The 17,469-nt window shown below is 41.5% G+C and overlaps 1 protein-coding gene across 2 annotated transcripts in view; it reads right to left on the minus strand.

Annotated features, from left to right (window-relative positions):
• Pou2f1 (POU class 2 homeobox 1) overlaps positions 1 to 17,174 on the minus strand; it is a 155,183-nt gene extending 138,009 nt beyond the window's left edge. Inside the window, exon 1 of one of the 2 annotated variants that reach the window (XM_052737481.1) lies at positions 17,096 to 17,174. In XM_052737481.1, the coding sequence (XP_052593441.1) occupies positions 17,096 to 17,156 (61 nt within the window). In that variant the 5' untranslated portion in view covers positions 17,157 to 17,174. The remainder of the gene's footprint in view (positions 1 to 17,095) is intronic. The other variant, XM_052737483.1, reaches the window with a different exon arrangement.
• Between the last annotated feature and the right edge of the window lie 295 nt (positions 17,175 to 17,469).

Here is a 17,469-nt window from a genome sequence, read left to right on the forward strand (position 1 = left end):
TGGCTTCTGAGCTGTTGTCATGTCAGAAGCCTTTCAATCCATAAACTAAATAAAAACTTTCCCTACTCTTGCTGTAGTATTTTCAGTTACCCTTTGAACATTCAAACTGTAATCCCTTCAAACTAATTTGAATGCAGTATGTGACACTGACATAATTTTCCCCCTCCAAATAAGGAGCCAACTGTCCCAACCACCTGGTCCTTCTACCTAATGCCAATTTCAATCATCCCAGGCTCCTAAACTCTAGTTTAATGATAACAAGACATTTTCATGGCTGCATTAAAGTGATCATTTTTCAAAGTTTATTGTTGTTCAAGGGGCTATGCATTTTGCTTCTAACACTCCCAGCACCTGCTTGAATGAAAATAAAAGAGAGGGGGGGAAGGAGAGTATCAAATTTGACTACAAAGCCAAAGTTTAACCATTAAGCCACCACAATACTTTATATGTATTTGTACTAACAGTGTGGTCTAAAATTACACTGAATTGTTGCCTATGGCTAGCACATTTACACATGATCTTTCACTGGAATAAAACAGCAAAAGCCATATAAGAGAAGGTTCATATTTTATTGTAAATGGGAGTTAACCGCATTTTGATAGCACCTCAAACAGGAATGCGGGAGCTCACAAATAATGCAAATATCTAACAACCTTACCCTTAACAAAATATTGTAAGTAGACTTTTAACCACAACTCTTTTGCTGTCAGTGACAAATGCAATGTTTTTAGGGGCGAGTTTGATTTGACTAAGAATAACAAAGGGAAGGCCAAAGAACCATTTTCAGAATGGACCTAGCACTGTTGGGGACAGATATGCTCTAGCCAACACTGAAAAGTATCTTCTGACCATGAGGGTAATCAATTTTAAGATGATCTCTAAGGAACTCCTCTGGTTATAATTTGGCTTATTCTAAAGCAAAATAATGTATTGCTCAATGGCTCAGAATCTAGGGGACTTTACAATCACATTTCTCATAATAGGCTAATAGGTGAACACAAACATGCACTGTTTCTTTTTAGCAAGTATACTGCTAACAAGAGTCAATTCCTTGCTGACAAAAATTGAGTTTCTAAGAATCAGGCCTGTCAATGAGCCTGCCAATACAGTATTAACCTTGATATGCTACCTGAGTCATTAATACAATCACCTTAACTTTCTACCTTCAATGATAAACACTAACGGACAATTTCAAACAGTATTTATTCTGGTAGCACTCCTTGATGGTCTATACCATGCCAGTAGTGCTGCACTTCCTGTGAACAAAACAAATATTTGTGCAAGATGTCTAAAGGGCATGTACTATCTCCATCCTAATTACTAAATAACCTTTCCTTCTTTAAGTAAGACTGTTTCAAACATTTCTCACCCAGCCTCCCCACTACAAAGCTGTCTTTCTTAAAGGTGCTCCAGTATGATGTGTCTCACCTACAGGTGGAAAGTATGAAACTTGTTACTGCACCCACTGTAACATTACTGTTGAGGCCACTACTTATGTCATCATATGGGATCCTACTTATGTCATTTCCTCTTAGCTTAGTGCCAGGAATTGTGCTCCTTGTAAAATCAAAACTGTTTCAAGTTTTATGTACATTGTTGCATGAATTCTAAATGGTGTTATAATAAAAACTCAGAGCCAGATACTGGGGTAAATACTGAAAGACCAGAGAGACAAAGGACAAGCCACAGCCACTTCTTACCTCGCCAACTCTGAATGCCTGAGTCCTCAGTCAAAAGGGCCTTGAGTTCCTGTCTCCTCACGCCTTATTTATATGCCTTTCTCCACCCAGCCATTTCACTTCCTATCTCAGCCTTCCTAGTACTAGGATTAAAGGTGTGATCCCAAGTGCTGGAACTAAAGGTGTGTGCCACCACTGCCTGGCTGTTTCTCTTTTAAACTGGATTAATCTCATGTAGTCCAGAGTGGCTTTGAACTCAGGGATCCAGAGGGATCTCTGCCTCCCCAGTGCTAGGACTAAAGGTGTGAGTCACCATTGCCTGGTCTCTTTGTTTAATCTAGTGGCTTGTTCTGTCCTCTGATCTTCAGGCAAATTTTATTAGGGTACACAGTATATCGCCAGAGAACATAAACTGACTATGTTTCCATTTCTACATCATCCACTAGGAAGTCTAGAGAAGTATCTCTGCCCTATTGTTTGTAAATATTTAGTTTAATACCAGGTATTTTAGTTTATGTTTTTATTATGCCTTTCTTGCTACACAGCTTATAAACTTCTACAAACAACCTTAAATTTGTAGGAGGAAGACAAAAATGAACACATAAATAGATAAGCAATGTTTTTGTTTTTTTTATTTAAGGGACTAGGGGTAAAGTATTTGAAAAGTCAGCAGAGAGGATTTCAGAATACAGCATTTAGATATAAAGACTCCCAGACCAGTTAACTCTCATCTACTTAAAGAATCAGGAAAAAGGACAGCTAGGGACAGGAGAAGAAGAAGAAAAGAGCAAAGAATAAGCCAGATAATTTATTCATAGAAATTAGTGGGCCAGCAGTACAAAATGAAAGAGTAATTCAGTCAAGCTCACCGTATGGTTAATGTTACACACAATACTTACATACATTCACTACTCCATAGATTTCACTCAAAAAAGTACAAATAACTTATAGATGTTAGAAAAGAAAACACAAAAGCTACCTGATAAAGATGGCCAAAGGGGTACCACCAGGAAACAAGACTGTAAATGGGACCGGTCTCTGAGCTTGTACCACCACCAAATAACAGGGAAAAAGAACCTACTCATGAAACAATCTGTCTACTGACCTCTCAAAGGACGACCCAGCAGGCAGTCTAGATAGGTACTTCACATCTACAACATACAAGAGTATGTTCTTCCTGCAACACCCCTCCCACTCAGGGTCATTATCATCTTTCCTCACCACTTCTGAACTTACTGAGGCTGTTACTGCTGTATGTCAACCATAGTTCACACATTCCACTCACTGAAGAGCCACCAATACCCATAAATTGAACACCTTCCTTCTACTCTCATCCTTAAATTGATGTTTCCTATGCTCCAGAGAATTCCAAGCTTGCTGAGAGGTTAGACTCCAGTTTAGTCAATATGGAAAAGATTTTAGAATAAGCCTGTCAGTTCTAGATATTCTACAAGTAGGATTAGATTGCCAAAACTTCATTATCTTCCTATTCCTTTCTCCCTCCTCCTAAATCCCCGAATAAAATTTTAGAGTAGGTAGAGTTAAAAAAAAAAAAAAAAGTACGCATGTGCCCTCTAGTTCTTCTCTCTTATTCTTTGTGAAGGTGTGGTTCTCCAAGACCACAGCACCACAGCTTACCCATCCCCACGCAGACACTGCAACTAGATGCTCTCTAAATGAAGGGCCAACCCATGACTTGCAGGGAAGTCATCTGACCACACTAGTAGATTGACTTTAGCTCTGTCCTCAAATCTAAGCTGCTGCTTCAAAATACAGGAATAGCTTAGCTTTGGGTGATCCAGGGGAAAGGATCCCCCATGGATCAGGTTTTCCAGTCATAAACTACAGGTATACTGAAAAGACTAAAACTGGTGTGACATAACAAAAAATAAGTCTGTTTTACATTTGAAAATACATAGAAAAATAAAAATTTAGTATGCCCAACTTAGAGCAAAAACACAAAAACCAAAGCATTCAGATGCCCATCTACCACCCTAGAAAAAATCCAGACGACTAATAGTAGAATTAATTGTACTAGATAGACTCTGGAGAGATTGTCACTACCAACAGGACTGCGGGGTCGGTCATGGTGGTGCTTGCCTTTTAACCCCAGAACTCCAGAGGCAGGCACAGGCAGAGTTCTGTGCGCTATGTAGGTCAGCCTGGTCAACACAGCTAGTTCCAGGATGGTCAGGACTACATAAATGAGACTCTTGTCTTTAAAAAAAAAAAAAAAAGAAAAAAAGAAAAAGAAAAGAAAAGAAAAAGTGATACCATCCTCTAAGGCCTGACCCTAGTATCTTTAAATGTGTGTAATTCTATTAGACAAAGATTATGAGAGGCCATTGTTTGGGACCAGTCCCTGAAAACCAGACCAAATCAGAATGAAGTCATTTATACCAAGAGTCACTTTTCATACTGAACTTTGAAACAAGGCAGTTTTCTAATCAGAAGGGATGTAATTTAGCTAAGCCAAAAAGAAAAGGAAATCTCATTTCAATCTCATAAAGGAAAGTAACTTTTTGTCCCACTTCTGCTTCCGTTAGCCCTTTTCTGCCTACAAAGCCAAGTCTCTGCTCAGCTCACTGAAGACTCATTCCATCCTAAAACATGAAATGTTTCCCAAATCTGAAACTGAGAATAAAAACCAATTAGATCTTTACACTAAGTTTGTTATAATTTTGTCTTCAAGCTATTCTCTAATCCTAAAGTTCCATTTCTAAGAATTTTGTCATTGTTTTTGTTATTTTGTGGTACTAGGAATCAAACCCAGGGCCTTGCCGCATACAGGCAAGCACTCAAGCTGTAAGTTATTATCCCCACCAAAATTTGTCCTAAAAGACAAAACACTATACATTAAATGTTTACTACAGCAATGCACCTTCAAATAAATCAAGTAAAAGAGACCGGTAAACTGTTTGATACAATCAAATACTATGTGCCATCTGTAAAGTTTTTCAGAGATAAACAGCACACCAAATAAACAAGGCAATGCAGAATGAGAGTAGGGTGTATACAACTGGGGACCAATGCCATTTAAAGAGTTATTTCTCACCAGAAACAATGACCAACTGTCATGTTGCCTCAGGTGAAAGTGACACCCCTGGATTAGTAACAGCTTGATAAGGGAGAAGAAATGTGATAAAACTAAAGTAGTTTTTTTCTTAGCAGGATTTGTTCCATACAAATTTTCTACTACAACCCATCTAAGAACCATTGAAACATTTTAAAATGTTAAAATAATATGTAACTATGAAAGTCCCAATCATCTTTCTCACCAACCAGATCATACGTGACACACAAGACACAGATCCCTCCATTGAAATTATCCAGATGTGAACACCTATAGTTGGTTTTATTTACTCATTTATCTTGGAGATAAATCCTCACTATACAAATTAGACTGGCCTTGAGCTCTCCAGCCTCCAGTTTCAGCCTCATGAGAGTTATGACTGAGCCGTCACAATCATTTACTATTTAACTCTTAATTCAAAAATGCTAAAGATTTATGGATTACTAGTATCAGCAATTTGCATACCAATAACTTCCAACTATTTTATATTCATCATCTGGAAATGTCTGAAAGATAAATTAATATTAGGTTTGGTAATCAAGTGTTCATCTCTCCAAACAGCAAGACAGAGATAAAGACACATAACTAAAAGTTGTGTTCCAGGGCAGTGATATGTCAAGACCCTGTCCTCAAAAATAAAAATAAAAACACACAACTGACTCTTTCCTACCACAGGATCTGGATCTGAGAATTAAATGCAGTTGTTAAATATGGAGACTTTACAAACAGAAACTCAGAAAGCCCCCAATTCTTGCTATAACTCATCATTCAACTAGCCTGAAGCAGAAGTCAATGCCCAGGAGAATAACATTGCTCCTAATTACTTACTGACACCACCAAATAGATCTAACATTGGGACATGCCACTCGGTCTCATTAACCCTGTTTTGTCACCTGAAATCTAGGAGTGACATTTCCTTCCAACAGAGTCGTTGTGATTAATAAGAATCTGTGCAAAGCATTCAGTACAGTAAGTGATACAAAAACTTTATAAATATGATCACTGCTGGAGAAATCAATGCGTTTTTGTGTATGTGTGTCAGAAGGTAGAGAAATTGCCACAAAACCTGACTGCAGATTTAGTCACTAAAATGTATTGAGATCATGAAAATAAACTCACAATGTAGGTAGATATCATGTTCAACTTTTCAGCTTAACTCAAGTAACAACACTGAACTTGAGTTCCTTGAAAATGCTATTTTCAGTTGTGTGTATGTGTATATGTTCTTTTCACTTAGAACATTTTCAATCGCACCTTGTACTTCCAATCTTTGGACTGATCACCTATTCATTCATCCTTTATGCTTCACCATAAACACTACTTTCTCAGAAAGCCCTTCCTAATCCACTTGTCCAGATTAGGGCATCTACCTTATGTTTCTATAGCACTATCCCCCACACTTATCAATGAACCACCATGAACACTGTCACTGTATGATTCTCCAACACTGTCAGCTTTGAGGTTTGAGATCTACTAGCATTACTCTACCTCTATCTAGCTCAAGGAAAAGAGTGAAAGTAGCTCTGTGTTTACTGAATAAAATGGAGGCAGAAGGGTTTGTTAACTATAACCCTGTTCACATTCACACTGAGTACTACCAATTCATGCTAAACTTAGGCCCTGTTCATTTACATTCTGGTAAGATGAGCTACATCCTCAGCCATTCTCTGTAGTGTGGTAATTAAGAATCATCTTTTGAGACACTCTAAACAATAAATAATTTTGAAATGCAACAAGTAATCGTTTGATGCTACCAAATCACTGTCAAGTTTTATAAAATAGGGATTTTCAGACTTCAACTGTGTTAGAATCTCAGGTGATGGGTAGGCCTTCTCTTATCCCAACCCATTTAATCAAACAAGCACTATTTGCTAACTGCCTACTCTGTTCCTGCTTTCAAAGTTCTTATGAGACAAGATTTTACTTATATAATCAATTAGGGAAGAAAATAAGACTGTCTACAGTGAAGTGCTGAATTAGCTAAATGAACACAAATTAAGTACTAAATTCAGACCTGAAACTAGGGCAGAAGCTCAGACTGAAAAAGAGGCTATTTATGGAGACAAGCTATGAATAGATAGGCCCCTAAAGATAAGCAGGCCATAGATCCTTCATATCAACAAAGGGGAAGGTTTTTAGATCCTTCTCCTAAAGACTTCTAAAAATCTTGTAGAAAGACCTAGGGCTGTAGAAAGTCAGGTCAAGATGCCCAGCCTCCTTGCTCCTAGTGGACAACAGGAAGAACAGAACAGCCTCATTGTTACTTTTAAATAAAAATACCAGAGACTTTTAAAAGTGTGAAATTTGGCCTGGGAATGCAGCTTAGTGGTAGAGTCCTTAAGTAACACTGGGTTTGATCCTCAGCATCATAAAAATAAAAATGAATTTAAAAAAAAAATAAAGTGTGAAGTTCCTCTTAATTTAAATTATGAAAAACTTTTGAAAGTCCATTAAGGGACATCCTAAAACTACACAACGAGGCCCTGATAGGGAACACAGGCATCTCAACTACGAGAACCTTTGTCTATGCTCCACATACCACAAAATTCCCAGGCAGGGACAGTGCTGTACAGGTCTCAGAACAACAGTCCAGACACTTTGGCCTGCCCAAACAAAATAGTAGGTTTACTTTAAAATCACGTCTCAAACTGAAATTGGGGTAGGGGATTGGGAGAAAGAACGAGGAAAGACAAAATATAGCCATCCTCCTCCCAGGGACAACTTTTCTAAAATCAAAACTTCTTAAAAGGAATGCTCCATTGGTGTGTGGGGGCGTGGTGCTTCCTTGTTGGAAGCTTGCTAAGGAAGTAGTGGAAGATAAAGTACAGATAGGGGTACCACTAGAAGACAGAATGCAACACTTCCACTGCAGAGGTTTTCAGAGTACTAAAAGAGCACACTTCGCCGGGCATTGGTGGCGCACGCCTTTAATCCCAGCACTCGGGAGGCAGAGCCAGGCGGATCTCTATGAGTTCAAGGCCAGCCTGGGCTAGCAAGTGAGTTCCAGGAGAGCCGCAAAGCTACACAGGGAAACACTGTCTCGAAAAACCAAAAAAAAAAAAGAGCACACTTCTTTCCCAGGGGGCTGGCTGGCTATACACAGAAATGCACAACTTTCAATAAGAGACCCCACAGAATCCATCAGCCACAAACCCCACCCCTTCTCTACAACAGCACAAGTAATAAAACTGCAGATCTTACTCTGGTGCTCCTCTAAGAAAAACTATTACAGTACTTTAAAGATGCCTCTGCGATCAATCTGTTCCTCCCCCACAGAATACCTCTAACACTGTTATTATCACCATCTTCTTGTTGACAGAAATAACCACAGATGTCAGTGGCAAAGTCAAAATGAGATGTCAAAGCTCAATCCACATACACATCAGCATATATGGACATCACCCCTTACATTTATGTTTATCATCCATTTAACTGACTAAAATTTTTTTCAGTTTTTAAAAAGAACGTAAATAAGATCTACCCAAAAATGTGTCAAAAATGTTTGAAATTTTAATTCTTAGATGACTCTGCAGTTTAAAAGCACTAACTGCTCTTGAAGAGGTACCGAGGTTCTGTTCCCTGCAATCCACACGACAGACACAAATGCCTGCAACTCCAATTGCTGGGGATACATTCGTGATACCCTTGTCTCGCCTCTGGTGGGCTGATAACCACACATGGTGAACATATATTCATGCAGGCACACATACACATAAAAAAAAAAATGAACTGAATTCTTCCCTTATTTTCCAAATAGCTCCCTCTCCCAACTTTCTTACATCTATCTGTTCATGATCCTAATCTTCAGGTAAGCCATGTTCAAAATCTTGATATTTCACCCTTTGACTCTAGCTGCTAAACATTTTAAAGTAAGGGTACTGTCCAAAACAACTAAAAACTGACTCCTTGCTGCCTAGTAAATAAAATAAATTCAAACTCTTGAACCAAAGCAAGGTATTCACATGAATTCGAAGCTCCTATTGATAAAGCTCCAACCCTGGCTTAATGCCTTCCTAGTCTTCAAAACAGTGCTTATTAAAGCACATGGACCTTGGGAAAGTCACTTAATCTGGCCTTTATTTTACTCAACTATAAAATGGGTATAATAACACTTGCCAGTAAGGCTAACTAAGGTAATGAGAATGAGGCTGCTGCTATAAAAATTAAGGCACTATAAAAATACAGACATTACCATTATGTCATGATTATGGTAATTCTATTTATTCCTGCCTTTAAGAGGAAGTAGCCCACATAAAACACAAAACAATGAAACTTTAAAGATGGAAGTAATAAAAGAAACACAAAACAAATACTAGGACGTAAAATGAAAAATGTACACCATAACTGACCATGCATTTGCTTCCCTTCAGGCTACTAATTTGGCATGAACATTGTATTTGATTTAGAAAGAAAGCTAAGTCAATTATACAATCTATATCCATAAGACTCAAAGTGAACTCACTGGTCAGAGGTAAAATTTCCTCTTAAAGACAGGGCCAGAATCTCGTCTAAAGGTCTATCTTCTGGGTCATACAACTGGACTTCACATCATCATGTCTAACTTGTGCTGTTACATGTGGTTCTCAATCTTCCTAACGCTGAGACCCTTTAATAGAGTTCATCATGTTGTGGTGACCCTCAACCATAAAGTTATTTTGTTGCTTGTTGTTGGAGTTTTTTCTCCGGTCCCGCCAAGCCCCAGCAGTCCGACAGCCCACTTATAAAATAAACACATAGACACTTATATTATTTCAACTGTTTGGCCTAATGGCTCAGGCTTCTTGCTAGCTGTTCTTATATCTTAAATTAACCCATTTCTATTAGTCTATAAGTTGCCACGTGGCTCGTGGCTTACCAGTACCTTACGACTCGCTTGTCATGGCGGCGGCTGGCAGCATCTCTCTGACTCAGCCTTCCACTTCCCAGAATTTTCCCCTCGCTCAGTTGCTACTTCATAACTGCAATTTTGCTACTGTTATGAACTGTAGTGTAAGCACCTGATACACAGGTTATAGTATGGGAGCCCTGTTGTGAGAGGGTAGTTCGACACAAAGAGGTCGAGCCCCACATGTTGAGACCCACTGAACTAGACTGAAAGCCTCAGAGGGCAGGTAATTGCTTTACTATGTAAGCCTCTTGACTGCAATTAAAGCAATGAAACACCTCAATTTCTGTATATTTGTTTCTATGAATCCATTCTACTCCCATTTCTAATCACCCTGTGTCCCATCATGTTAGTCATAGTCAGTCTTTAGTCAATCCTCCAACAGCTTCCCAGCAGAAGACAAATGCCTTCTTTAGGGTCCTCACCTAAACCAGCACAACACTGAATATGAGTTTCTCTGCAACGGCCGGCCTTCCTTCCTTCCTTCCTTCCTTCCTTCCTTCCTTCCTTCCTTCCTTGCCATCCCATTCCTCTAAATTCTTTCACAGACTTCATAATGCCAACACTCAGAAAAAACAAGACAGGAGGATTCAGACAGAACTCAAGATCAGCCTGGGCTACACTGGAGTCCCAGCCAGTCTAAGGTTACACAGTGAGACTCTATCTTCAAGGAGAAAAAGAAAAGTCTCATCCACATGAAGTCTCCTCTGGCTGACTGCAATGGGGGGGGGGGGGGGGTTACAATGCCCAAAGTCAAGGGTAGGAGGACAACACCGCACAGCTAGCTCAGTGGTAAACAAAATCAGCATGCAGTGAGCCCTGCTCAGATCTCCAGCACCAAAAGAAAAAGAAAGTCAGAAATCTATGTTCTTACATGTTCCCTTACACATGTGTGGTGTTACTTGTGCATATGTGTACATAGAGGACAGAGATCAACACGAACTGCCTTTGGAAGTGGCTCTCTTTATTTTTTGAGACAAGGTCTCTCACTGTCCCGGAATTCACCCATCCCCTGAATAATAGGTTTCAGAAATCCCCCACCTCTACCCCAAACCCACCCAGTGCTGGAATTAGGGATCAAACATCTTACTAGTTGAGCTGTCTCCCCAAGTCCTGATATTCAACAGTCACTAAAAACTGAGGCATAGTTTCTCACAGGGAAGTAAAAGCTTTGGAACAGATTACATCTAAATTACCTTCCAGCTATAACATTCTAGGATGTTTTGATTAATTCAAACTTGGACACACCCTGATTTCTTCCTGATCTTCATGATAAATATGTTGCCTATTTTAATATGTAATTATATACATTGTTTTAAATTTTCCCTACTTAAGTAAGCATACCAACCCTACTATAACATTATTTACTTCCTTGTTGTCCACAGAAAGAATGGAATAAGATCAGGTACACAGCAGATATATTTTTATAAGCTGAGAAATGTTAATAATGTTTAAAGATTCATTATAATATCTTGCTGTAGTATAAATCAGTAAAAGCATTTTCTCATTAGCCAAACCATTAAGTGCACAAAACCAAGGAAACACCTAAATTAGTCTTTTTAAAGTATTTTTCCCTTAAAGCGACTGTAAGTACTCCACTACTTAAGGGGACGTATTAAAACACAAGTATTATAACATGCACAGAATGTTTATTTCCTAGTCATTTCTGTTAACACTTTCTAATGCAAACTGAAAGCTCACAAAGAGAAAAAGAATCTAATATTTATTATTGTACTGATTTAATTTCATCAACTATTTCTATGATTCTAACATAAAAACCAATGAAGTCACAAAGAATTATTAATCATGTGGCAAATTAAATTATACTTATTATAACATTCTTTCAATATTATCATCTAAGCAAAGCTACGACAAGCACTCACAGAGCTTAGTTTTGTGCTTTTTAACTTCTTTAAAAAATTAATATAATGAAGCCTCTAAATATCCAGTTTTCTAGATAGCATTTCAAAGGAGAATTTTCTAAATCTAGAAATGTGTTGAATTTTCTTTTGCTCAATTACTAGTTTCATAAAATTTACACAACAATGAACACTTCAGAAGAGGGACATTATTAAAAAAGAAGTAAAATTAGTTATATTAGTCACTGAGTATAGAAAGACATCCTATCAATCAATGCTCAGTAAGTTAACAACTGATAGTAAAGACACATGAAGCTCTGTAAACAGCATGCATGGCATGCAACAAGTTTCTTCACGTCAAAGGTTCTGACTCCAAACAGTCCTCATACTTGAAATTCTCCACACACTGTGAATGAGGAGTTAGTCCGGCAGGGCTCCTCCACCTGACCTACTCTCACTGGCACTGATGTAACGACTGCAAGAGTTTCTACCAAGAACTCACTGTCAGGTTAGCACAGGAGTATGCAAGTGCAAAATCAAACCGGTTTTTTAAAATCTGCTCAACTGTCCTCATTCACAAAATAAAGATGTCACTAATATGCTTTTTGAAAGATGCATAAAGAAACTGCTATTCTCTGTGAACTGTAATTATTACCTCTTTTAACCACTCAAAAAGACCTACTTAGATGGTATGATGTGAAAAAACAATTTCAAATACTGGTCCAAAGAGGTTTCTTACAAAAGGAGGGTGAAGTCACCTCACCGGAGGCTGGAGCATTTAAGTGGGTGAGTTTAAGGCCAGCATGGACTATATAACAAATCCCAACCTCAAAAATCAAAACAGCAAAATCACCAAGGGGCAGAAATTCATTCAGGAAGAATACAGAAATTAAAATAAGGGCTTTATGTCACTGAGCCAAATCAAAACTTTTACTCTAATGCCTAAAGTTGGATTTCTATGACAAAATAAATAATACGTTCACTCAGACATGTTAGCTCTTAGGAGAGCATGGGTGACCAAAACTGGATGTTTTATCTGTGACTTGTTCTAGTTTCTAAATGAAAATTACTTGAATGATTCCAAATGAAATCACTTCCATTAGGAAAAATACATAATTACTATTCACCAAAATCGTGTTACTGAACCAATACTGATGTTAAAAAGCAAAGAGATGGTAGTCCTGTATCATTATCTTTAGTAGCACTGAAAATAAGACTACAATAAAAAGATTAGGCTATGGTTTTCAGCACTAAAAAAAAATAAAAGCAATTGTCACTACACAATGCCACAGTCTTCTCAATACAAAGGAAAACAGTCTGAATTTAAGCCCACACATTTACATTCGTCAAGATAAAGCAATACAGATTCAAGAAACAATTCAAATATTTCATTTATAAATGAAGAACACTTAAAGTATTCCCAGTTCTGTCATTTTAGAGCACTTGCCTGTGATATTCAGGGTTCTATCACATATCTTTAGTAACCTGGTAAAGGCAGTTTATCATTTTAAGTCCTAAACTTATTTCAAAATCCACTGATCAGGTGAATGACATACTAACAATTAGTTCAACCTAGGGCAACAATGAAACAAATTTTGTTTCCTTGGCTATATAGAACCTACTGATGTAGAGAATAATAGATTTAAAATATGACAAAACATTACACCATTACAATTGAATAATAGCCACTGTTTGTGTTTTCCTTTACTAAAGGCATTTTTTTTTTTGGACATGCCAAAATGAAAAGAAATCAAAAGTAAATTGGAGGAGAGAAGTTAAAAGTTACTTTTACAGTAAAGACTTGGAAGCGAAAGTCCTTCAGAAAAGAAAAACATTTATTCGGTCAGCTGTCACGTCAGAGACCTTAATTTAAAAGTTCCATTATAATTAATAGGTGGGGCAAATTAAGAAAGTGGCAACAGATTTTCTAGAAACTTTTTTGGGAAGTTGCCTGACAACCACAAAGGAGACAGGCAGGTTAGAGGCTTCTTAGGGCTCCAAAGTAACCTAAATACTATACTAAGCCTACCTCACAATCGGTGTCAAGAGGAGAACAGCCTTCCTAATCACATACCCCCAAAACTTTACCATTAACAAATGTAAGAACTGCTTAAGAAAATCAAGTAATATCTCAAAACTATATATAGAAATCACTACTTTGAAACAGGATTTTTAAATACCATTCAAAATAAAATGTTCAAACGTGTACAGACAGATCCAAAAAGAACTCTCGAGTCTTTTTAAAGCTACTTCAAAGCACAAGCTTTCCCTTAAGTGTTTCCCCTTATTTTAAATACTATAATTTTAACATAAAAGAATATAGTACCCTCATTTCCCAACTCAGTTTGAGTCAGTATAACAGGCTCCAAAGCCAATGGTCATTCCACAGGCCTGGGCCATACTGTGATTAAGGAGTAATCTTGTAAGATAAAGATTACAAAGAACAACTAAACAAACAAACAAAAACATAAAATAACCAAGTATATGTATCACTTCTACAAGTATTCTTATTTGAAGTCTATAGTCTCCATCTGAAAATAGGAAGAAATACATTTTTTACTATAGCAAGGACAGCCAACAGAAATAAAAGGCCAGTTCACAAACCTCACCCTTTTCTGTATAACAAAAACTGTAACCGTGAGCTTTGTGTGTAAAATGCAATGTGCACTTTATCATTTTGGATAAAATACCTACAGCCCCATCAGTGGTTAAACTGCAGCTATAAAGGAGACCGTCCCGAGATAAATGGCCTCCCTATGAGAAGGCTCCATTGCAATACTTCACCTCAGGACAATAAATCACATTAACTGCACCTTGTCCTCTGTCCAATGACATCATCAGTCTGACCACATCTTGGGAACTGGGTGCAAAAAAACATATGCTATTTAAGGCATGAAATCATATTACTGTTTTGTCCATCCAACCTCAGGCTTCAGCTCTCTGAAGTGGTCATTCACCTGAGCATTCTCAGGAAAGCACTCCCCCCCCCCATCATTCGGGCCTGCCTACTGGATGTGAAGGAGGGAAAAATGGTGAGACCCAGTTATTTTCAGCTCGTTTGCAGTGAGTCCCCTAAAGCTGACATTTTGTTACAAATTAAACTGGAGCCTAGTATGCCTTCATATATTCACCATAGTGGCTTAACACATTCAACACGACTCCTCACACACTTCCCTAGAAAGCAATACCTTTTAAAAACAAAACTCTTACAGGACAAACCAGAAATCAAAATTATTGTTTTCTCTCCACAGTAAAAGTTAATTGGTTTTCACAGGCCAATTGTACTAAGTCTAGATAAAACAAAATCAATTATGACACCTTAAAGCAAGGGGTGGGCATGCTGAGTGAGCTGCACGATCAGGGTAGACACAATGCCTGTGTTTATCTTCTATTTTCACTCATTTAACCACGACACCAGCACTCAAAGAAAACATAACTCTCTTTCTGTTTTCAGTACTGCTACAATTAAAACAAGCAGGTCTGTGTCCGTGATAGCACACTTGGAGTCCGTGCAGAAACTGGAAAAGCAGCACGGCTGAGAAACCACCCAAGTGTAGTCAACCCGACTTTCTAAAGGACCCAGCTACTCCTCAGCTCCTGGAAGGAAAAATCTACCGGCTTTACAGATACTACAAATCTTTACAAAGCCTGAATGAGTTTAATTTGGGGAGAGGGAGACTATCTTCACAGGCAAGTCCTCTATTTGTACTAAACCAGTAGCTCTCATAAGCCTCTGCAAATTGGAAATAAGGTCCACGTTACTACAAACTGTAAGAGAAACTCCTTTTGGGAGAAAACAAGCCACCACAGAGCTGATGCTCAGCTCGAGCTGTTTTTATGCTGGAAGGCCCCAAGAGGATGTGTTCTGCCCGCGGAGGAGGGGACTCAAGTGGCAGTTGGTGGGGGAGTCATTTTGGTTATTAGTAAATAAATCAAGCAGCAGAGAACAAGGCCTAGGCAACTACTGGGGCTGTCCAGGCCTAGTTTTCTCCTTGTCTTCCTAGCACAGACTGGGGTTTGATCTCTGAGCCTTGTGGATTGCCAAGAAGGAGGAGAAAAAAAAAAAAAAAGAATCATATCGAACCACAAAAGCACATGGGGCGAATGTAAAATATAAACACGGCGTTGGGCTGTGAGTGGCTGTTATTAAAGGTCTGAATTACTAAACATGAGAGGCGGGGAAAGCCAGGCGGCCATTTCAAGAATATAAACCTCCCTGAATTAGACATTATTCAAATGAGAAGCAAGTAGAGGACCCAACACGCAGCCAGAAAGCACCACCACACACAGGCAGGGAGGGGATCTCCGTGTCTAGCCACCACCCCCTCGCTCCCCGCAGGACGGGAGAAATCTAGAATATGATCAACTTGTCAGGACAGCCCTTTCGAGGGCAGGAGGGCAATCCTTTACGGTCGAGTTCTCGGGTGGTCTCGGGGAGCTCCCGGGCCTCGGAATCAGAGGGCCCCCGGGGCCACCGGCGCGTGGGGGGGGGGGGCGGGGGCGTGCGCGGATGGGCGACCAAACCCCGCTAGCACCTCCAACCCAACTGTCCCGCGACCCCACGGCAGCGGGGACTTGGCCAGACACGCGGGGACCTCTGGGTGCGGAGCCGGGACACACGGACCGACCGAAAGCCATTTCCATGGAGGGGAACTTCCCCGAGGGCTCCTCCCACCCAGCCCAGCCCCCTAAGGGACCGGAGGACCCCAGAGCGGGCTCCCAGCCCGAAGGCCACCTCGCGGGGCCCCATGCCACGCAGCCCCTAACCACAGCCACGGACCCGCTGGGGTCAGGCCGCCGCCCGGGGCAGGAGCAGGGCGCGGCCGAGGGGCCGGGGCCGTGACCCCCCGAGCTCGGCCCCACACGGACCCCCGCGCGGTCGCGGGCAAGGTGCCACCCCCGGGCGCTCCCCGCGGCAAGCGGCGTCCGCCCCCCCCCCCCCAGCCCGAGCCCGCGCCGGCCCCTCCAACCCTGGGGGCGCCGCGCGGGTGTCCGGCCACCGGGGTCCGCTCCGGCCTCGCCGCCCACCGGCATTGTGCTCGCCGCCACCTCTGGCCCCTCCACGCCCCCCCCAAGCCCGCCCGTCCAGGTCTCCCGCCCGCGCCCCGCCGCGCCCCGCCAGCCCAGCAGCTATGAATATGTAAAATGTCTTTATTGTCCTCTCCCGGTGTCCCGGCCCCGCCGCCCGCCGCGGACCCGCTCGGATTCGGGGCACCGTGCGAGGAGGAGGAGGAGGCGGCGACGGCGGACGGCGGCGGCGGAGGAGGAGGAGGAGGAGGAGGAGGAGGAGGGCCGGTGCCGGCGGGCGGGCGGGCCGGCGCGGCGGCGGCGGCGGCGGGGTGGGCCGGGGGCAGGAGGAGTGCGGTGGCTTCCAGCCCCCTTTGCCCCGGGTCTTCTTCCCCCTCCGCCCGGCCGCTCCGAGCTCCTTTTCCCCCTCCGCTCGGCGCCCGGAGGGGGCTGTGTTCCCCGGCCCCCCATCTCCTCGCCGTTAATTATAATAATCCTGAGTACTAATAAATTATGCTAAGTCGCGGGGGGGGGGCCAGCGGGAGCCGAGGTTGAGTATGAATATGAATATGTAAAATGCTGTAATGATTACCTGCTGCTGCTGCCGCCGCGGATGAACTCTCATCTTGACTCGCTGCTCCTCCGTCCGCCATTTTGAATATTTTAACCAAAATCGCCCGGTCGATAAACCCTCCCTCGCTCCCGCTCCCCTCCCCCTCCCGCCCTGACCGCCTCCTCCCTCCTCTTTGCACCCTCCTCCCGTTCCTTCCTCTCCCTAGGCGCGCGCCAGGGGGCGCCCGAGGCCGGCGCGGCTCGCTGCCGGCCCCCTTGGAAGAGCTCCACCCACGGCGCGCGCTGTGCGCACGCGCGTCCAGGCGGCAAGGCCTTCCCCCCGCCCCCCCCCTCCCCTCGGCCGCTAATGTGCCCCCAACCTGCCAGTCATGCCTTTTCCCTTCAGGAGCTTTT

The sequence above is a fragment of the Peromyscus californicus genome, unplaced genomic scaffold (assembly GCF_007827085.1).
Source record: "Peromyscus californicus insignis strain IS unplaced genomic scaffold, ASM782708v3 Scaffold_14__1_contigs__length_90479793_seg_2, whole genome shotgun sequence".
NCBI classification, from domain to species: domain Eukaryota; kingdom Metazoa; phylum Chordata; class Mammalia; order Rodentia; family Cricetidae; genus Peromyscus; species Peromyscus californicus.